Source organism: Echinops telfairi, unplaced genomic scaffold (assembly GCF_000313985.2).
Source record: "Echinops telfairi isolate 266 unplaced genomic scaffold, ASM31398v2 ScPeMD7_2;HRSCAF=8, whole genome shotgun sequence".
Taxonomy (NCBI): domain Eukaryota; kingdom Metazoa; phylum Chordata; class Mammalia; order Afrosoricida; family Tenrecidae; genus Echinops; species Echinops telfairi.
Window position 1 is genome coordinate 41,328,766 of NW_022103898.1, and position 23,165 is coordinate 41,351,930.

The 23,165-nt window shown below is 41.4% G+C and overlaps 1 protein-coding gene across 5 annotated transcripts in view; it reads left to right on the top strand.

The window, feature by feature from the left end:
• Positions 1-23,165, top strand: part of KITLG (KIT ligand) — a 107,208-nt gene that overhangs the window by 41,568 nt on the left and 42,475 nt on the right. For all 5 annotated transcript variants that reach the window (XM_045291820.1, XM_045291815.1, XM_045291823.1 and 2 more), the window contains exons 2-3: positions 9,362-9,475; positions 21,550-21,612. In XM_045291820.1, coding sequence (XP_045147755.1) covers positions 9,362-9,475; positions 21,550-21,612 — 177 coding nt within the window. The remainder of the gene's footprint in view (positions 1-9,361; positions 9,476-21,549; positions 21,613-23,165) is intronic.

Genomic DNA, 23,165 nt, shown 5'->3' on the forward strand with positions numbered 1-23,165 from the left:
GCCAGTGAGTCAACTCTGACTGCTGGCACGATAGGCCTGTGCTTCATTGGGCTTTCAGTGCCTGGTGTTTCTGAAGTAGATGGTCAGGCCTTCTTTCAAGTGGCCCTGGGTGGACGCAAACCTGCAGACTTGGTGTTGTTAGCAGCCAAGGGTGTGAGCGGCTGGTACCACGCAGGGACGATGCTCATGCTCTTCTCCTGGTTTGTAAGTCAGCTTGGATGTGGGTCACTTTGACTTCTCTCTCGCAGGGCTGTTTGCAGCACGTGCCTGTGTGCTCACAGCTCCCATGGAGTTCTCATTCACGTTTTCATTCTTGTCCAGAAGTCCGAGGACCACCTCTGGCAGCGAAGCGATGATTGAGTTTAGGCTGTGGGAGGGAGTGGGCAGGAGCGCGTTTGCAAGCACAGAGCTCTCTCAAGGAATGCTTTAAGGATTCCTGAACTGCCGGCAAAACGCCTGCGTCTGTGCAGTGCGAGGTTATCGTGAAACGAAAGGTTATCACGCCTAGAGTGTGACCTAGAGAGAGAAGTTGTCCGCCGCGCCAACAAAGTAGCCAGAGAAAACTGGCGTCTGCGGCAGCAGAAACCGCTACAGAGAAGACAGCCAGGCGATTGCTCAAACCCAAAGGATACATTTTAGAGCAGAAGTCACCAATGCGGGGACATTCTGCTGCAGCGTCCTATCTCCCTCGGGGTGCGTGCTGGCGTGTGTTGCACACACCCACACAGTTAGGCACCCACACACCCTTGTTCGAGCTTCCAGAAGTTGGCGAAAGAGAAGAGAGAGAAAACAAAGCGATGTTGTTGATATATTGGACCGCCTCACTAATTAGATGTCAATCGTCTGTTAACTAAAAGTACTTTGCATGCAGTTGAGAATGAAGGAATAGATTGAAAACAGCATCTGAGTGTGAAATCAGTGTCCAAACGTCCATGGACTCCAGGGCATACTCTTTGTCATGGAAGATTGAGTCTATAAAGCCCTTTGAGACTGGGTTATTCAAACATGTCGACCGCACTGGTTTCCCAGCAGATTCAGAGACCATAACAACGCAATGAATGAGTGCCCAGCACCTATAGTTTGTAAAGTTATGGATTTGATTTTCACCACTAGTCTATGAAGTGGGCGAGACAAAAATGATCCTGATTTTCACTGATAGGATGGGAAACTGAGACTTAGGGGAGGATTGAGCCGTGCGTCTGCGGTCCCACAAGAAGGAGCACAGGGGATTTCGGAATCCATGTTGTCCCCTCGGTCCATCACACCGCTGGTTTTCAAAAGCATGCTTTTTTTGGTCCTGCCTGCCCTTGGAAACCTTTGTTCAAACAAAATCCTGTCCAGAAGAATGAACAAATAAAACAGGAAAAAAACTGGGCTGCTTTGCTTAAAAGTGGGGACTGGAAACCAGAGTTCTGGCAGGGACAGCCCCTCCCCTCTGGCGAACAAGCGTGACCATCATTGCCCCGAGCAGGCACTCTCCTTCATCCGTGCAGCAATGTGTGCTCACTCAGCTCCTCAGTCAGCTACTGCTGCCGTAAGAAAGACCGCACCTTCAGTGAGTTAGACCGATACGAATGTTTTGACTCATAGTTCTGGAGTTTAGATGTCCCACCAACTGGGTCTCCATGCCTTAACATCAGTGGGGTGCCGCTGTGTTCCTGTCTAGAGGAAAACCCTCTCCTGTCCTTTTTGCAGCTTGCTGAGGCTTCCTGCATGCTTTCGCCCGTGGCCCCCTCCTCTTTCTACAAAGGCAGCAATGGCAAACAGAGCACTTCTGACGTCACATCGCTCCTCCCTTTTTTTCCATCTTGGTGTCGTTCTCTGACCAGAGCCAGGAATGGGCTCAATTTCCAAGGACCTGTAGGATTACGTTGGGCCGAGATAATCCAGGATAATCAACTCATCTCAGATTGATTTAATTACATCTGTGAAGTTTCTTCTACCGTGTAAGGTCACACAGGGCCCAGAGGTTAGAACCTGAAAATATTTGCAAGGACTTTTCTGCCTATCATAACCTCCCAGAATGGGGCACAGGTTGTGTTTGTTGTCAATATTCCCTAAAACTCAAAACAGGCATGCTCACAGTACAGATATACTGTAAGTATATCTAATATACCGAGTATGTTTCATTATATTTTTTACACTGAAATATCTGAAATCATCTGGAAGTCTAGGAAAGACAGGAAAATTAATACACAAGCGTGCACACACACACAAAAGATACAAGACCTAAGAAGTCATTCAAATAAACAATTTGGAGCTACTTGAAAGAAAGCAGTTGAAACTACATAGCTGAGATGCTTCACAAGTCTTTTTTTAATTTGGTAAGCCAGAGTCATTAAAGAAAAGCAAAGTTTAAGCACTGGTTAGAAATTAAGGACGAGTATTTACTATTTTTATAAAAATTGCTACCTATAACCTCCTCCCTGGGGGTGGACAACAGAAAAGTGGGTAAAGGGAGACATTGGTCAGTGTAAGACATGAAAAAACAATTTATAAATCATCAAGGGTTCATGGCGGAGGGAGGGAGGGTGGAGGAGGGAAGGGGAAAAATAAGAAGCTGATACCAAGGGCTCAAGTAGAAAGAAAATGTTTTGAGAATGATGATGGCAACAAATGGACAAATGTGCTTAACACAATGTATGGATGTATGGATTGTGATGAGTTGTATGAGCCCCCAATAAAATGATTTTTAAATAATAAAAATAGAGATTAATACTGAAATTTTCTTTAGCATGTAAAGAGGTAAGCTTTCCAATTCAGCCCTAGGTTAGAGTGCTGACGGAGGAGGTTGTACTACTACTGTATAGAATCCTTAGTATATTTCCCCATCGTTTATTCTTCCAGCCTAACAGTTTGACTATGTCAGGCTGAATTTGATACAAAGGGGAATTTTATGCAGGATGAAGTATTCCTTAACAGTTTATTTTATTAAAAAAATTTTTTAAATTTGTTGTTGAGATTACATACAACAAAACTATCTACCAATCCCTTATTATTTCTATATAGGGAAGTATCTTTGTTTTTTTTTTATTTTTTTGTATCTTTGTGTATGCAAATTCAGTCTCAATGCAAATTTGCTCAGTAGTTTAAAAAGTACCTCAAGAAATGGGTTTTCCAGGGATATTGAAAGTTATTAATATGGAATTATTGTTAGCTCTACATAGATAGAATCTTATTGGAAAAATCACATCTTCACTGATATCTGTATATAACTGATGTAAAAAATACTGATGCCACTCCAGGGTAACATTATACAATTATTTTAGAAGTTTGAGAAATATATGAAACATATTTAAGAAACTATGGAAGAACATTTCTTCAGAAATTCTTGGAAACATAGAGCCAAAAGATAATGGACTTTTTCCATGAACTTTTTAAAGGCCCATTGAATTAAACATTTGAATATTCAGAAAAATATTGAGACTATGCAGCTGTGACATGGAATGTGGAACAAAGTTGTTTCCATAATGCTTGGTGTTTGTAAAATCATTCATCAGATATTTTCAAAATCTTTTCAATGCTTTAACAAATCTGGGAGTGTTGTGATATCATGTGGTAGTAGTTAAGAACATAAGATTTGGAAATGGACATAACCTGGGTTTTGTGTATGTTTTTTTCCATCCGATTTTACTACTTGGAAGCTTCGGCGTATTTCTGTACTTCAGAGTCTTCATTTTAAAATGGGAATATATAAATTTTAAATTCCATTTGTTATAGTGCAAGATTCTTCTGATGCTTTGAAATACACGCTCAAGGAATGGTGAATGCTGTTCCCCACTGTAGTCTATAAACACCCACATCTATATTTATACAAGCTGACACCCTGTTTGATACTATTGATAAACTATCCATAACATCTTTAATGCCAAACCCTCTTGGGAACCATCCTAACTCTTTTTTTTTTTTTTGGCTACACATTGCTCAAGTAGGACTCTTGAGATTTACCACACCTCAGACTTTGCTGTGTGCTGGTCTGAGTCGGAATGGACTGGAGAGTCAGGGTTGTTACTTGTCCTGCCTCCTGCCTTAAAACGTAGCGGTGCACTTCATTTCCTGCCGAGTGGAGTCTGAGCTGGGCTCTTCAGTGTGATTACCATCCTGGGTCAAGGAGTTTATTATTGACTATAAAACAGGGTAGCATTACAATCCCAACCGCCAACTTTCCTTTAACTTTTGACTATAGCATTTAACACCATACAGCCTAGTTACTTGTTCTGTTTACGGGTTATTGTCTGTATCTCCCCACTAGAAGCTAAGATTCATGAGGGCGTGGGTCTTTATCATTTTGTCCACTGATGTAGCCCTAGCATATAGACCGGTGGTTCTCAACCTGTGGGTTGGGATCCCTTTGGGGGTTGAACAGTAGCAGAATTACAGTTACGAAGTACCAATGAAAATAATTTTCTGGTTGGGGGCGGGGGGGTCACCGCAACCTGAGGAACTGTATTAAAGGGCCACTGCGTTAGGACGTTTGAGAACCACTGATAGAGAGAGGCCTGGTACACTGTAGGTGCCCAATAAATACTAATTGAATAAATGAAGGAACAAATATTTGTTTAGTGTTTATTCAATCCCAGGCCTAAAGTGTGGTGTAAACAAGTGACGGAGTTCTTATCTGTATATTTCTTGGGTCCTAGAATGCTAACTAGGAGTGAAAATGGCCCTCTATAGAGACGCTTGGTGAAGCTTCCCAAATCATCAGAAAAGAGGGCCTGGGAAATGGTTGGTAAATTAACTGCAGGAGGTTTTATTTTACCTCCTTTGAATACACAGGGAGAAGGAGAATACAACCCCAAGGCCACAAGGCAGAGGTCCTCTCTCCAACCTTCTTTTACCCTGTTTGGACACCATCCATTCCTCCCATGACACTCTGCTTCTCTGCTTGTTAGGAAGTACAGAGGCATAAAAGAAGAGCCATAGTTAAGAAATGCCACTTCACTGCAGTTAGGCTTCACAACTAGCTATCCAAAAGAAATTTAAATACCAGTTGCCTTTGATCAATACTGACTCCTGGTGATCCCATATGTGTTCGTTGTATTTCATAGGGTTTCCAATGGCTCATGTATCTATAAAATCAGCCATGAGTTTCTGAGACAACACTTTATGGAACTAAATTCATAACCACTATGCCATCAGGGCTCCACTATATTCATGAAAGAAATGATTGTATGAATAGAGGAGAGTCTATTAATAGATAGAAGTTTGTACTTTTATGTATTCATAGAGAGAAGTCTCCCTTATACAACTGTGTAAATGAGTGCTGTTTTAGAGATTCAAGGTCAGCAGTTTGAATCCACCAACCCCTCCTTGGGAGAAAGATGAGGCTTTCTGCTCCCATAAGGATTTACACTCTCACTGCTGAAGAAATTTGTATATATATATATATATATATATAAAATGAGGGGAGAAAATACTCAAATATTCACTGGCAGTTGATTCTGACTCATAGTGTCCCTATAGGACAGAGTAGACTTGCTCTGTGCATTATCGAGACTAAATCTTTGCAGGAGTAGAAAACCCCTGTCTTTCTCCCTGGTGATTTCTCTTCACTTTGCAATGAGATCAAGGGGTAGCCCACTACAGCACCAGGGCATATATCTAATCAGCCTCAGCAGCCCTTTGAGCCCCGGTGGCATAGTCATTGCATATCATTAGGCCGTCCCACTCTTCGAGAGAAAGAGAGGCTTTCTCCCAGTGAAGATCTATAGTCTCAAATACACAGGGCAGTTCTCCTCTGCTCTGTGGCGGCACCATGCCTTGGAATTGACTCAGGGCAGCAAAGGAGTTAAAGAGTTGGAGTGGACTTCATGGCTGGAAGTTTTGAATGATGACGAGGAGGAAGGTGCTAGGAGCGTGCTGAGTCTCATAAATGTATGTGTCTGCTGTAGGGGTAAGAATGTCTCAGCCTTGGTTATGTGGGGAGAAAGGTCCACTAATATGTTCCTGAGCTCCTTGCAAAATTAAGGAGCCCTGGTGGCTCAATGGTTAAGTGCTTAGCTACTAACTGAAAGGTTAAGGCTCAAGCCACCAGTCACTTCGAGGGAAAGAAATGGCGGTCGACTTCCAGAAAACCTCAAGCCTTGGAACAAGCCCTCTGCGATAATTCTACTCTGTCCTATAATGTCTCTATGAACCCAAGTCAAATTTCTGGCAATAGATTGTTTGTTTTTTAACTGCAGAAGTATCATAAAAGTACCGATTTGCTGATAAATTTCAGTTGTCTTGGCCTTTTGAGTTAATCTTTATATTCCAATTCCAAGTTTGCTTTTGCTTGGAGATTCTGAGCTGCCCCTTCAGTGCCTGGTAAAATCCAGGGGCACAACTGACAGAGCTGGCTTTGTGAGGCTGTAATGGAGAGTGTCAGATACAGCCAGGGCCACACTCTAGGTTCCACCATACCCTTTCTTGTCATTCTCTTAAAAAATCCCGAACATGTGCTTATCAGTTTGAACTATTCAATAGGCACATGAGATAAAGGTTTGAAACCATAGTGCTCAAAGTAGCCTTAAGTGAAATTACTGCTGAAATTGACTACAGTGGTAAAGCAACATGGATTGGTAAAACTCAATAAAATGGCTTTCATTTTGTTTACAAGCCACCGTATCTGTGTAGGACAGCTTGTAATCCTAGACATGCTAGCAAATGAAACTTTGGCTCAGTGTACATGTCAGTTAGCTTGCTGATATTAATTGGAAGTAAAATCTCATTTGCTTTTTAATATATGCGTAGTTAACTGAAGAGGAAAGGGCCCTAGCGATGCACAGCTGGGCTCTTGTGCAATGGGAGGAGGTCACAGGCGATTGTGAGCTTATTAAATAGATCTCACATATTTTCAGGTATCCTCACATCTCCATGGCATTGCCCGTGCTGTCTCTTTTTCCTGGAATGCTGGCCATTGCTTCATGGATTCTTGCAATTTTCTCCTTATCCTCCAAAATCCACCCAGAGTCACCTTTTTTTGCCTCTGGCTTTTCTTGGCACTCTTCCTGCCATGGCTCCTCCCACTTAAGGTTAATTGATCAATCACTTCCTCCTCTGTGTTCCCCAAACATTTGTCACAGGGCTTGCTTGTTATTTATTTACCTGCCTCTGAGTTTCAAGGGTGTCTTTGTCATCGTTGTTTCTTAGTGACTGCTACTCATAAACTTTCAAGGAGGACTTACTGAGTTGGAGCACTAGACTAATTTTATAGAAGGACCCTCAAGAAATTTATAGGAAAAAAATGGACTTAAAAGATCAGAAATTTCTCCACAAACCTTTTGAACCCTCCTCATATTAGTCATTGAATCATCTAACAAATATTCATGAAGGACTTTCATAAATAAAGTGTTGTAAAGATACTGTGGGGGGAAAAAACAGATGCCCCAATTCTTGAAAACCGGCAGTCAACTTATAGTGTAATAAGGGAAAAATACATCATGCATGAACATGGCTACAGTACCTGGTGAAGTGCAGTCACCATGTGATCAATTCTGACCCTAGCACTTCATGTGTGTCAGAGTCGAACTGTATGTTCTCAGAAGTACAGCACCAGCCCCACCTCCCCTCCCCCGACCTTTTTTTAATTTTTTTTTGGCTGGGTATCACTGGGTGGACTACCTTGGGAGTCTCTAATTCAAGATCCCCAAAACTCATAGCATCGAGTCATTGCTGACTCAAAGCCGCTGTGGTTTCCAAGACTGTTAAGTGGATGCAGGAGTAGAAAGCCTCGTCTTTCTTTGGGGGAGCTGCTGGTGGTTTTAAACCATCTGGATCTCAGCCCAAAGCATAACCACTACACCGCCAGGGAGCCATAATTCCTGGTAGGAAGTGTAAAGTAGATATCACTCCCTCACTGCCATTGAGTTGCTTCCGACTCAGGGTGACCCAAGAGAACAGGGTAGAACCGCCCTGTGGGTTTGCAAGACTGTGCCGCTCTCAATCTTGTCTTCCTCCTGCCGAGTGGTGGCTCGTTTCAACTGTGGGTTAGTTTGCAGTTAGCAGCCCAGTGAGTAATCGCCAGGACTTCTCTCTCTCTCTCTCTCTCTCTGTATAAATATTTCAAAAAGTTTGTGGAAAAATTGAATTAAAGATAATGCAAGTTTTCTACAAACTTTTTGAAGCCCTCTCACGTATCTGTATGTTTATGGTTTGTAAGTGAAGATACCTTGAATCCGATGATCAAGGATTCAGCCGGTCATGGCAATGGAAGCAGAGGCAAGAAATCGAGCAACACAGTGCACTGGACAAATCTACTACAAAACAGCCCTTTCAATGGTTACAGAAGTGTGCTTTCTCCAACGGTGTATGATGTTCTCAGTTACATCACGTACTTGTGCGAGGGGCGCATTGAATAAAGAAGACTGAGGAAGAATCGATGCCTTTGAACTCTGGTGTTAGTGAACAACGTTGAAAGTACCATGGATTTCAGGAGGACAACAACCAAAAAATGGGTTTCAGAAGAAAGTACAGCCAGCTCACATCGTTTTGTGCACATTATCTAGAGGGGACCAGTCCCTGGAGAAAGATATCATTGTTTGTGAAGCAGAGGATCCGTGTCAGAGAAGACCCTCAACAAAACGGATCGTCATAATGGCTCAGGCAGAGCCATGATTGTGAGGGTCGCACAAGACTGGACGGCATCTAGTTCGAATGCATGTAGCGTCACTGAGTTGGAATCACCTTGGCGATGGTTTATAAGCCATATACCTATGGTTTATAAATAGGAGTCATTACATCTTATTAGGATTCAAAAATGCCTATCTGTTGGCTAAGGAAATATTCTTTACGTTATCTAAAAACAGTTAAAAAATTGTATTTCAAAAGAATGACCTTTTGCTGTCTAACAAATTGAGTTAAATTCTGCCCTCAATCTAAAAACATACCTTTCTCCATCACTTTAACTCAGAGTACTGTTTTAGACTATTGGATTAAAGCACCGCTCAAGGGCTGCTATGCTGCTACTTGCCAAAGAGTCGATACTTAGAGACAGAAATTTCCCCTTGGTGCCTTAAGGTACAAATTTCATGCATTCCCTACTTTTTAGAAGACACTCTTAGTGATAAATCCATTACTTGTTGCTACAAGTTCATTCCTAATTTCCATTAGGAAATTGGGCAATAGGCAGTGTTCGACAAAAGTTAACAATGCAACACACCTTTGAAATGAATAATTCAAGCCATATTTTCATTAAGCTATTTTAAAATTTGGTCAGCAGAGTTTGGATACTCAGCATTATTTGTATTTAAGCTAGTAGGGTTTTTTTTTAATATGATAAATTGACTTTTTCTACATCAAGGCATAAGATGTTCATAGTTGGAATGATTACAGATTTTAACGGAAGGTCAACCACCAATTTTTCTTTTCTATTTTCATTTAGACTTGGATTATCACTTGCATTTATCTTCAACTGCTCCTATTTAATCCTCTCGTCAAAACTAAAGGAGTCTGCAAGCATCACATCACTGATGATGTGAAAGACGTTACAAAATTGGTAAGTAAACAATGCTTTCAATAACTGTGACTCTTTCCTTGTGCTTACTTATAAACTATTCAGGGTCCCACCCCTCCAGAAAAAAAGGTTTCTTTTTCTAAGAAAAGTAAAGGATTAATTGAATTACTCTAGAGGGTTATAGAATACAGATAGATTTCTAAGGCCGTGGTATATTTATTGTTACAATTGGCTCATTGCACACAAACCACAACAGCAACTGTTTTTGTCATATTATCCCCCTAATTTTTTTCTCACAAGGTTAACAAAAGAGGGTCAGAGCTTCAAACAATCTTCAAACAGCATGAAGATGCTGTTGCAAATGGATTGGTGTTTGTTCCCAGTGAACTACACAGTTGAGACCCACATGTTGAATGGACCCCTTCCCCACTTCTGTCACACTCACTGTCACTGGAACATGCCACTAGTCCCCGCCAGCTGCATGCTCCATTTCTCTCACACCATGCCTCTCTTTAGATGTAGGCCTCAGGGAGGGCATAAGGCAACATCTGGAAGGCATACTTTCCCCCATCTCACAAGAGCTAGCAATGACTTTGCATGCCTATTTAATGTTCAGGATGCACAGTGTTTGAAAAGCATTTTTCTTAGTTCCTGGTTCCAAAAAGCCAACTAATTTGCATGCAGTTATTTGACTATTGCCTAGAGGTGGGAAATGGTAAAAGAATAGGGGGAAATGAGGGTTGTAATATGGCGTAGATAAAGGAAAAGACGTATTACTAGGCTAGCAGTTTATGGAATTAAAAGGGCTCCTTGTTCTGCATGTATATTTCCTAGTGTATTTGCTTTTTTTAAGTTCAAAGTTGAACTTCAAAACACATGCTTAATACCATGATTGTTGTCTTTTTTAACCTTAATTTAGAAGGAGAAGCACACATGCATACATACCGTGTGTGTAGATTCTTTTTGAAAGAAAAGTATTCTGTGAGGCAGCACAAGAAGAAGTGTCAACCTGGTTTCCTGAGGGACTGTTGACTAGAGCAATGCCACAGAGGTTGCCTCCTGTGTGCCCAGCTAGATATTGGATATGGGCATGGAGAAAGGATGCAGTAATTAAAAAATGCATAGATCCTAGTCTTTTCCCTCAAAATGCTTACTAGTTCACAAGCAAAGAAACAATACTAAAAAGGCAATGTATTTCTATCCTAAAGGCTGTGTCTATGAGTAGAATATGCTGGATGATTGAGGAAGTAATATATATGCTCCAGTCATTCTCAAAAATTGGTAAACAGCAGAATCACTTGTGATGCTTCTTCAAAGGTGCCTGGGCTCCAATCTAAGAAACCGATTCTATAAGGTCTGGGGTTCTAAACAGCACCATTTTCAACAGGTTTCTGAGACCAAATTAAAGAACACTGCTCTAGATAGCCTATTCTATTAAAGCCTTATTTATGGCCAAAATGTCTAGATTCCAATTTAATCTCAATTCTCAGAATGATTGATTGTATCTTTGTTGCATCGCTTTATATGGATGTTCATTAATATAGTCGCCAACCTATCCCTAAAGTTGAGTCATGACAGAATTTGTACTCTCCTGGCCTTGCTGCCATCGCACGGGGAGCTGGGACTGAGTAGGGGAGGATGTCACCTCTCTCAAGGACCACATTTTAAATATGGGGTTAATGATAAATAGTTGGAAGGCAATGGTTATTCTGACCACAGACCAGCTATGTCCCAGATAAACATGATATTTAAGAAAAATTACTTGTATGTGTTATAATTTGCTAAGTGCTTGAAAAACACGATTTAATAAGTACCTTTTCCTGTCAAAAGCCAGACAGGTTTTCAAGTGATATAGATATGTTAGGCACCTTTCAAGATTTTCTAGTCATATCATTAACAGTCTGCTGTACCTATTATTGGTACCACAAGAAATAGCAAAGTATTAATAAGAGGAAAAAGAAGAGAGGTGCCCAAGAAAAGGTATTGTCAAATAATGAAACTGAAGCAAGTTGCTTTGTTGTTGTTTGTTTTTGTTTTGATCCCTTTTCAGCTGTGGACCAAAGAGGAAACGATTGAATTTCAGCAGTTCCTGTAGTGAAATTATTATATTTCCTCTGGATTCTAATTGTTAATATGCTATTTGAAAAAAATTCAAGTCCATGAAAAATAAGACCAAGAACACCATTTTTCTTTGAATAACGGTCAATTTTCCCTCCCATGGATCCGATTCTGACTCACAGCCACCTTTTCAGAGCGGAGTAGACTTGCCCCTGCGGTTTCGTGAGACTGTAACTCTTTACAGGAACAGAAAGCCTCGTCTTTCTCCCTTGGAGCAGCTGGTGGCTTGAAATGTGTAACCATGATGCCACCACAGCTCCATAGTTAAATTAAAAAAACATTTAATTCACTTCTCTCAAGTGGATGCCAACTCGTAACGACCATACAGGACAGGGTAGAACTGACCCTGTGGGTTTGCACGATTGGAGCTCTTCAGCATTTCAAAGCCTCGTTTTTCTTCTACCGGGCCGCCGGTGGTTTCAAACCGCCTAACTGTGGTAAGCCAGTCCAACGTATCACCACTATGCCACCAGGTCTCCTGTTAGTCGAATCAAGACCTACACATTTCACAGCCTGGATTTCTTAGGTTAGGGAACCTGGATGGCGTAGTGGATTATTTGTTGGGGGCTTCTATCCCCAAGGTCAGATGGGGATGGAACCCACCACCACTCCATGGAGATAGATTTCTGGGTCCCCAAAGATTACAGCCTCAGAGCAGTCATCCAACCGGGCAGTCATCTGTCCCCCAAAGTTGCTGAGTCGAACCAGACTTTGGTTTGGGGTTTTGTTTGTTTGTTTGCAGTGGAGGGTGGAGGGTGGGGTGGGTGATTTCCTAGGCTCCTTATGTGATCAGGAGAGACCAGTGCCTGGTAAAGGCCATCATGCTTGGTACAGCGGCAGGGCTTTGCAAAGGAGAAACACCTTGACCCAACAGCCATAACCACGGGCCTTGGTGAGGATGGTATTTTGTTGTACATGAAATCTGACTCATGTCAGCTAACAACATTGACTCATAACCAACCTCCAGAGTAAAGAGATGCCTAGCATCCCTAAAGTGATTGTATGTGGCTTACCTGTCACATGGTAAACCAAAAATACCACTGTCATCTCTATCCACCTCATATGACCCTGTAGGACAGAGTCAAGGCCCCCCCACCCCCCACCCCCCAGAGTCCCTAAGGCAATAAATCTTGATGACAACAGACTGCCCCATCTTTCTCCCCGTGGAGCAGCTGATGGGTTTGAAATGCTGATTTTTCAGTTAGCAGCCAAATGTCTTCATTGCTGTGCCACCAGGATCCTTAGATGCGTGGTAAGCACCTGATAATATTAATTATTGGTGGTAGCAGCAGTATTAGGAGTACCTGGGTGGCATGAACGGTTAAACATTTTTGACCAGTATCCCAGGTGATAGCTATTTAAATAAAAGTTATCAGGACTTTTGTATAGGACATAATGATCATTTTTCTATCTTTAGCCTGTTATTAGGTGCCATGAAGTTGATTTCAGCTCACAGGGACCCTATATGACAGAATAGAACTGCTCCGAGTGTTTTCTAGGTCTTATTCCTAATGGGAGTGGAACTCCAGGGCTTCCCCCTGGAAGTTACTGAGTGGGTTCAAACGGCCAACCTTTTGGTTAATGACAAAGTGTTTTTTGCATTACCAGGATTTCTTATCCACAGCTCATCCTAAAACTCATTTTGAGTTCCCTATATCAAACTGAAATATGAGTGATTTTTTTGGTTTAGTTGTCAGGAGAGACTAGTCCCTAGAGAAGGACATCATGTTTGGCAAAGTAGAGGGGCATTGAAGGAGGGGAAGTCCCTCAAGCAGATCGAAGGCCGCAGTAGCTGCAACAATGAGCTCAAGAGTAGCAATAATGGTGAGGACGGTGCAGGACCAGGCAGTGGTGCTTCCCTCTGTTGGGCAGAGGGTGGCTGCGGGTGAGAACTAACTCGATGACCCTAACAACCATAAGAATAGGCCATTACAGAATTTTTCTAAAGATGGTAGGGAAGTTCAACTTGAAGTATGCCAGGACTCCTGCCCTATTTAAAATTTGGCTTTGCTATTTCCCTCAGTTTGTGATCTTGGACAAATAATGGAATCCTTCTGAATTTCATTTCCTGGTTTGTAAAATGAGGATGTCCAAGTCTTTCTAAATGGAACTTCAGAAAATTATACCTAAATGTGTCCTCTGTATATTTCTGAGGGAAGAAAGTGGATAGCTTTCCTTGGCTTCTTAAAGAAGTCCATACACTCTAGGCCCCCTATTACACCCCACCTTCCCCCCAAAAAGGACCCACAAAATTAGAGACCGCTAGTGACCCCTTTCAGCACCGATGGTCTTTTCTCCTGCAGTACTGCTTCACCACCCACCTCTCGGGGTAATTCAGTAAGACTTTGACTAAAGATTCTATTGGATGAGAAGGCTTTGCTTTTCAGGAAAAGCCAGTGGGCTACCAATGCTTTTGTGCCTTTGCTCACAGTAATTTCTTCAACTAAGATCATTCCTTTGCAGTTCACACTGGTTTCGCCTTTGTCGTAGGTGGCAGTGTACACTGTGCCCACAAACCTGATGATTGTTTGCCCAGAATGATTCTCATGTGAACAAAAGCACATAATTTATGGCTGCTTTTTTTTTCTTTTTTTTTTTTTCTTCTTGGACACATTGTATTGCCACTCCAGTCCCCATGGTTTTCCTGTGAAATCCTTCAGGCCTGTTTACTCAGCATATAAATGGTTCATCTATTTACAGAACAGTTTGCTTCGTTTCTAAAAAAATGTTGCTCGACTTGTTTCACATGGCAAACACAAACCTACCTAAGGGAACACTCCAGTATCGGGAAGAGGATGAATTGATTTTGAAAAGCTCCTGTCTGTGGTACAATTGAGTATTTAATAATGCTTCTAAGTGTTAATGGAAGCAAGCTCACTGCCATTAAGTTCATTCCAAGTTATAGCAACCCTATTCAACAGGGTAGAGCTGCTCCTGTGGGTTTCTGAAATGAAGTCTTTACAGGAATAAGAACCCTGTTCGTGTAAGGAAGAATCCAGATATTGTTACAATTCCACGTAGTTTTCCCTTTTATTTTCCTTACAGTTCTCTTCCTTTGTGATGATGTTTCCCCTTCATCTGGGGCTTGGTTACTTAAAAACATTTTCTTTTCCCATCTTTATCTATTGAATAATGGTTTGTCTTCCTCAAAATTGTCCTTTTCGGCAGGACACTCTCTCATCCTCATCTTGTAAAGGTGAAATGACGGCCTTTAGAGGCCATTCTACAAACTAGTAGAGTAGGATTAGAACCCAGGAATCTCTAGCTTCCTGCTTAGCCCTTATTTTTAAGTTGGAATCCTAAATACACGTCTCTTGAAGTTTACTCTCCTGAGAGATTACTCAAATAATCACAGTGGGCTACCAATGCTTTTGTGCCTTTGCTCACAGTAATTTTCACACCTAAAAAAGGAAACCGAGCTCACTAGCATTGAGTAGATGCCAACTCATAGCGAGCCACATTGTAGGCCAGAGTAGCGTTGCCCCTGTGAGTGTCCGAGACGCTTGACAGGAGTGGAAAGCCCTGTCTTATTTCCATGGAGCAGCTGTGTTTTGAACAGCTGACCTTTTAGTTAGCAGCCCAATGTGTCAGCACTGTGCTACCAGTGCTTCTCAAGTGTTGGGCAAGGTTAAATCACCACTCTGACTTTTATTCTCCCTCATATACTAGTTACCTAAGCGCTGGTTTCTCCGAATTCCTCCTTTTCTAGGTGTGCTTTAACATGTCTTTCAAATGACACAGACCTGTGAGCTCTTTCAAGTACAGGTGTCAAATCATTTGTTCTCAGGCCTTTTCCATTTGACTGAATAGCTTTTAAATTTTCTTTTTATTCATTCAAAGTTTTTAGCATTTCATTTTTGTTCCTGTGGCCAATAGATAGGCTTCTGCTTATTTAAAGCTACGTGTAAATGTTTACTATTCAAATAAAGGAAGTATAATAGAAATATTATTTATAAACATGCCAAATTTTAGGACTTCCTAGTTTACTAAGCATATCAATTTTATCCTGAATAAAAAACAGCTCTCTTTTCACCGGATAAACTACATCTTCTTTACCTTGACCTTTTAGAGCAGTAGTTTTGACATGAGTATTCATGCACAATGCAGAGCACTCAACATGGGTTATCCTGGTCAGCCTTTACAACCCAATGAGGCTGTTATTTTTATTTCAGTTTATCGGATTAGAAGCTGAGCCTTAGGGAGATTAAGCAGCGTAGTTCATTTGGGAATAATAAGTGGAGCGGAGGCTGATGCACTTATTTTGTGGTCAGTCCACTCTCTTTTTTTGACTTTTTAAATTGTGAATTGGGTGAAGGTTTGTAGAGCAAATCAGTTTTCCAATCAACAATCCAAACCCCCAAAATGTTTTTCCCTGTGTATGAGGTAAGGGGCTTCAGAAAGTACATGGAAAAGGGAATGAAAAGATAATGAGTTTTTTTTCATGAACTTTAAAAAAAGGTTTCATTATCCATTAAATAAAGATTTACAGATCAGATCATCATTTTTACATGCAACAATTTGTTCACATTTTATTTCAACCCACCCATTTCAATCCCTCAGTGTACTATTGCTTTCCCACTTCCACTCTTTGTTTCCTGTGTCAATTCCACCTGCTCTCCTGACCTATGCTCTTGAGCATATACCGTATGTACCCAAGTATAAGCCGACCAAATAGCTGCCAAGGCACCTAATTTTACCACAAAAACGGCATTAAAAATGTGCTGGAAAAACGCAGCTTACACTATAGGGTATATAGGGTACTTCCCTTTTGGTCTTTAATGGTGGATCATTCTCACACCCCAAGGGTCAGTTTAGTTCCAGGCTTTAAGGCTGACTAAGGCCCATAGGCTTAGGGATTCTGGCAGGCTCTATCCAAACCATAAATCTTGTCTCTTACGATTTTGAGATCTGTTTTGTACTTTTCTCCTGCTTTATCTGGAAGCTCCTAGCGTGCTACTTTACAGAGCAGTTGTAGTGTCAGCTAGGTTCTTCCAGTACTTCTGGCCTCAGAATCATGGAAATCCCTTTTTGCACGGTTCATCAGTGCAGTTGACTAATTGTTTCCATGTGTCTTGATTTGCTTCTTCTTTCCTCTGGATGGAGAGAATATTTGCACCTCAGATGACTGTTCACGAGCTTGTAAGACCACAATCCCTGGCTTAATAAAAGTAGAACGATAGAGCACTGTCTTTGTGCAAATGGCTATGTTGAATATGGACTTCAACCCCTAACACTGTGCTTCTGAAACACAAGAAGCCATTTCCTAATTTATAATGCCTTTCTTGTTAGTTTAAATACAACTTTCAATGACAATTTAGGTATTATTGTAACTGCTTGAGTTTTATTTCTTGATTCGTAGTTACCTTATCTTAGCTTCTGGGTGACTGAAAAGGCTAAGCATTTGACTTCTTGTGAAAGAGCAACACAGTGATGTGATTAGATATTTAGTCAGTATTCATGGGTACTGATTTGTCAGAAGAAACAGACCCAAACAGAGTAGCCTAGCAGCCTTCACTTTGAGCTGCTAACTCCAAGGTCAGGGGTTGGAAGCCCCACAGGAAAAAGATGAGGCTGTGTCTGCTCCCACCAGGAGCACTGATGGCTTAGTAGATTACTCATTGGTATGCTAACCACCTGGTTGGCAATTTGAACCCGCCTAAGGGAGAGAGGTGAGATTTTTGGCATCAGTAAACCTTGCTGTCCACAGAAACCCAAAGGACACTTATACTATGCCCTGTGGGGTCGCTATGAGTCGGATCAACTTGATGAGGGAAACAGGACAAAAAGCCTACTGTTTAGGGTTAACTATGTTATGTAAATGCTAGAGGGGAGCTCTGTTTTCTTCTCTAACAGTGATTTTTAAACTTCTGGGTCACACAGGACAATGAGGACATGAGACACTGCATTCTTTCTTTAAAAGGGTCCATATAAAACACACACACACACACACACACACAAAAGCAAACAAACAAAAAAAGGGTTCATGTTTTATATACAGAGTCAAGGAGATCTGACTCCCATGCAGTGTGAGTCTCACCTGGAGAAACAATGCCCAAGCAGCTGCTGATATCCTGAGGTTTAGGGATCGAAGTGACCTTCCAATCACAAGACCCAAAGGCTTTAGATCTATGATCTAGAACAACAGGTGGGGGTGGGGGGAGGAGTTAAGTGTCCTGACTACATTCCTGTTCCCCTGAGTCCAAATACCAGCATGGTGTGGTATGCAGCTAGTGCCAGTTTGCTTTCAAAGCCTTTTTCTTGGTGCAGTTTCCCATGTTCCCACATGCTATTCTCCTTTATCTATCTATCTATCTATCTATCTATCTATCTATCTATCTATCTATCTATCTATCTATCTATCTATCATCTATTTATTTTTAGCGTTGCTGAGTATAGTCAGTCCTTGGAACACCCAAAAATGATAGCAAATGAGGATCACCTATTAAATTAGCTCATCATCAGGCAGCTTACATAAGTAGATGATGTAAGGCTAAATGAATCATTTAGCTGGTAGTAAAATTTTCCTCCAATATATTTTTGTTTCTTCGCCTGAGCCCTCGTACCACAACACGTTAAGTGTTGGTCCCCTAACCTCAAGATCAGCAGTGTGAAACCACCAGCTTCTCCAGGGGCGACGATGAGGCTTGCTGGTCCTGTAAAGATTTATACTCTCAGAAACCCTCAGGGGCAGTTCGACTCTGCCCTATAGGGTCCCTTGAGTTAGAATCAACTTGGTGGCAGTGACAATGTTTTGTGTTTGTAGTATAGATCTGTTTCAAAGCTATGTAGGTTTATTTACGTTATCTATTCCTTGCTAATGATCTCTGTATACATATTAAACACATACACAGTACTTTCCCAGTGGTCTCTTCACCTGCTGCAGCCCGTTGTCCCACACAAAGCTTCCTACATTTACCAACATGTTTCCTCCCCGTTTTTCAGTGCTGTCCCATTCCTTATAGGAAAAAAGTAAATCAGATGGCAGCTTTTTATTATTTGTGTCAGCAGTGACCTTGCTTGCCCTCTTCATTTTCTAGGCAAGATGTGGCAGTTGCAAGCTGCACAAAGATGGAGCAGTGTGCCTAAGGCAGCAGTGATTTGCCGTAGAGTTCCGGGCATGGAACTGTCCCCACTGAATTTCCACGTGCCAACACTCCCTCCCATTTGACCTCCTTAGTCCAGGTCAGGTCCCTCTCCAAGGTGGTTCTCCCGGGTTACTTCCCTGCGTTATCTGCTAGCCCCTGATTGATCTTCCCTCGCTTCCCAAACACACCATCTGTTTTCCCATTCCTTTGCCTCTGCATCTGTCCCTTTCTCTAGAATGCCCCACCTCCTTGCAATGCCTAATAATAGACACTCATATGTTCACACACCATGCTAAGCATGAAGTATTTGCATGAGTTAAAATTTAATTTAGTCCCTATAAATCCAATAGCCAAATTAAATTATGCTTCCCATTCTACACAGGTGGAAATCAAGGCTAATGTAGATGATGTATATTCCCAATAACTCTTTGTTAGCTGGCATTTAGGCCAGGATTCCAAGGTGTGCCTGCTTCCTCAATCAAACTAACTGCTTCTAATGAATTCCTTCCAACTGTCTGGCCAAAGGTTCTCTATAAAACTTTCTCCAATGATCAAGAGGAGAGGAATTTATCACAAGGTTATCTGTCTTCTGAATGCTAGTCCACTTAATACAAATGCTTAGAAAGTAGCATAATCATTAACAAAATGACCATAAAAATGTACAGCTTGATTTCTGGAAGTCCATTCCAAAAGTACTTGTTTAAAAAAACACAATGAAAGCCAACAAAGTAATAAAGGGAAGACTGGTTTGTAGATGACTATGCTGAGCACAGCTCCCAGCGCCAGGGTTTGCTTCTGTAGCACCATTTGCTTCTGACACTTGTGCCCACCCGGAGCCTCTCCGTCCTCCTCTACAAAATGAACTTCTTACTAGGGACTTGAATCAAGCCCTGGCAGTAGGAGGAACCTTACAGAATTGTGGTGGAGACTGTATATGACAACTTCTTATAAATCGTGAGCTGTTTTTCAAAAATATTGCTGTTTTCCAATCACATCAGGAATTAAGTCATAACAAATAAACTTAATGCAGACATGGCCTTGTATACATTCTTCCAATGGGTGAGGTGTGCTGATGTCAGTATCTTTGTCAAGGAACTTTTTATAAACTTTCTTCCATTTCCTTGAACCCATTTCCAAAATAAATTATTAGTAAAATGGAATTGAACACCATATCGCTAACAACATTTTCTCTGTTCTTTAGATATATACCCTGATCTTCAGTTTTCTTAATTCTGATTCAACCAATTCTGTATTTGCATTTATACTGTAGACAGTATTTAGAAAGACGCTAGATTATCACCTAGTTTGTGCTCAGAATTCCTTTCACGTCTTCCCATGTTTTCTCCATCTGGAATCCTTAATTTACAAGGATGGTTCCTTACAAAACAGAACAACAACAAAACAAAAGCATTGCTGGTGAGTCTCACAACGCCAGCTTTCAGACGGCACAGGTTTTCTACTGTGTCTCTGCTGCTCTCTCTGACTCTGAGCACAGGTTATAAAATGACTGGCATGGTGGGGCTTGTTTTAAAGATGCAGACGAAGAGCCAGAACACAAGAAACCGTGGAGGCGTGGTGGGAGTCTGGCCAAGAAAGAGGACATGGGGGTGTAAGGAGCAAGCGAGTAGCTCTGAAGTAAATGAAATGGAGTGAGAAGGGCCTTCCCCCACAGCGCAACTGTGTGTTTCATAGGGAACGGGAATTCTACTGTTTGATGGGGGACAGTATGAGGAGACCTGATGTTAGAGACTCAATGTGAGGGAAACACCCAGGACAAGGGTCCAGAGAGCAAATAAAAATGTTAAGGGGGTAAAGAGGCAAAGAAGGCTCTGCTACCATTAAGATCAAATAAACTGGAAGACGAGCAAGCCGTTTGCTCCTCGTGGGAGCGAGAGGAGCGAGTGCCGGTGGGGTGGTACCCTGGCAGGTCAGGCCTAGGGAGCCCAGTGGAGTGGGTTATTACCTTGGCCCCCTTCTGACTGTGAGTGCCTTTGCCTGGATTCTGGGCTCATCAAATGTTGTCAGGTTCTAGAAGCTCTTGGCAAGATCCACATGAAATCCCTTTATAAAATGCTAAGGGAGACTTGTCGGAAATGACCCCGTCTCAGGAGCATGCACTGTTGATGACAAGGGACAGTCAAGTTGTTAGCAACAGAGACTGAAGAAGAAAGGCGGAGTCTTCAAAATGAATAGACTGGTCAGAGGCAGTATAACGCAACACTGATTTACAATCCGAGAGGTGAGTTGTTGCCTGTGTTAGGCAGCTAGGAATGTTAACAGTCTCCTGAAAGAAGAAGGAGAATGAAGATGCAGGAAAAGTGCCTGGTTGGAGTATCTTTTATTTGTCACTGCAATGACCATTTGATATAGGTTCTCTTGCCTCCCTTTTACAGGTGAGGGAAACTGAAGAATAAAAGAGGTTCTATTTAATCCAAATTCTCAGATTCCAGACCTGGTCCTGTTCACCTCTGCTACAATGACTAATGGACATGTTAGTTTATTTGATTGTGTTTTTTAAGCTTTTAAGAGCAGCCAGGCAAACATTGGAGGTATCTCAAATATTCAAAAGGTCATAGAGCCCCAGCTAAGTGGATTAAGTTGTGTCATGAAAATGTGTTATAGCTGTAGTGTGTTTGCATCACTTCTTGTAGTTAGGAAACATTTGCATAACACACATACCATTCCACCTCCCAAATCTTCCTCTTCTCCGTTTTTGTTTTCTATGATTGGTGTAGAAGAGTGCGTCTCAAATGTGACGTTTCCTAGTGATATTAGTCACGGTCACTGTTTGCGTGAGATCCCCCCCCCCCCAACTGGTATAAAAATGAAAAAGAAAAAAAACTATGATAAATTAATGTGAATGCATTTTTGTCTTACGGAATTCTTGCTTTGTTTCTGTTTTGTTCTCTATAGGTGGCAAATCTTCCGAAAGACTACAAGATAGCCCTCAACTATGTTCCTGGGATGGACATTTTGGTATGCTAACTGTAAATATCTGGTTTGGTTTTAGCAGCCGAGTATAGAAGATGATTTTATTCGTATTGAGATAGAAAATCTAGTTATCTGCTGCTATTTGGGAGTTTGCTGCTTGTCGGGATTTGGGGAAGTGATTTGGTCTTCAACTTGGGCTTCTGCTCCCAGAGTAAGTTCATCTTGCTTAGAGGTCACTGCAGTCTCTCTTTATTCCTTGAGGCATCCCAAATGACTTGAATATAATATTATATATGTTCCTTTTATCTTAGGAAAGGGTTTAGTGTAGCTAAACCTTTTCTATGTTATTTGCAAACACAGAATATTTTATTTTTGTATTTATCAACAGGCAGACATGATTATATTTACCACTTTATTTCTGAAACCAAGAAATTTTCGTTATTTTTCTTATAACATGCTATTAGAATTAATACATTAGGAAATATGTCAAGTACAGAGAATAATGTAATATTTGTGTATCTCCCTCATAGCTTGTGAAACTTTACCATTTTCTTCAAATGTGTACATAATCATAAATATTTTAAGTAAATAAGGCTTTTATATATGTCTCTCCCTATCCTTGTTAGTGTCCCTTTTTATTTCAAGAGTAGCTCCCGTTCCCCATTTCCCCCCCCCCTCCTCCCCCATCCCCCAAGGGGGGCCTGGATGTTTCTCTCTAGTATATATTTTAAGAATTTTGGAAGAGGATAGTGTCCCCTGGAATTATACTAATGCTTCTGCGGTTATACTTTGTATACAAACTCTGCGTTCATAAATAATACCTGGTATTTTTTGCCTATTTAAAATTGTGTGCTAAGGTCATCCTACTATACAAGTATTGCTACTAGGATTCAAGTTTATTTCAAACAAAGCATGTTTAAACATGTCTCTGCAATCTGTGGATAGCTGCAGACAAGTTCTCCCAGCACAAGGCTTATCTTAGGCTCCTCGGGTGCTTAAGAGCATCTGTTTGATGTTATTGGGGGGAGAAATATAAGTGAAGGTCATCAATATGTTCACACCCAGTAAAGTGGAAAAGATGTGTAAACATAATCATGCTAACACCACGTGCAGTGAGTTTTTCAAATGGGATACATGGAACCATGACACTGTGAATCCAATAACCCTCCATGAACCAGAATATCCCAGAGCTTGGCCACAATGCATATTTGGAATACACAATTCACTGAATTCCTCCCCTCCTCACCATCAACCTCACACACAAAAGCAGAAACAGACACAACGCATGAAGTAGATCTTCACTTAAAGTCAACCAGGAAAGAGAGAGAAAAGGAATGTGAGTGAGAGACAAGCAAAGAAGAAATAACCCAGCAAGAACAGCTCTCCTGTGCTCCTTCGCGCAACCATGAGACACTGCCTCTACATGAGCATGAAGGGTTGTGTCATAGTCAAAAGACAGGGTTTTTTTCTCCTGATCTCATTCTGATGTTCCAGAGCCAATAAAATGGCTATTAAAAGACATAGCATCTGGGGTCTTAAAGGCTTGAAGGCAAACAAGCGGTCATCCAGCTCAGAAGCAACAAAGCCCACATAGAAGA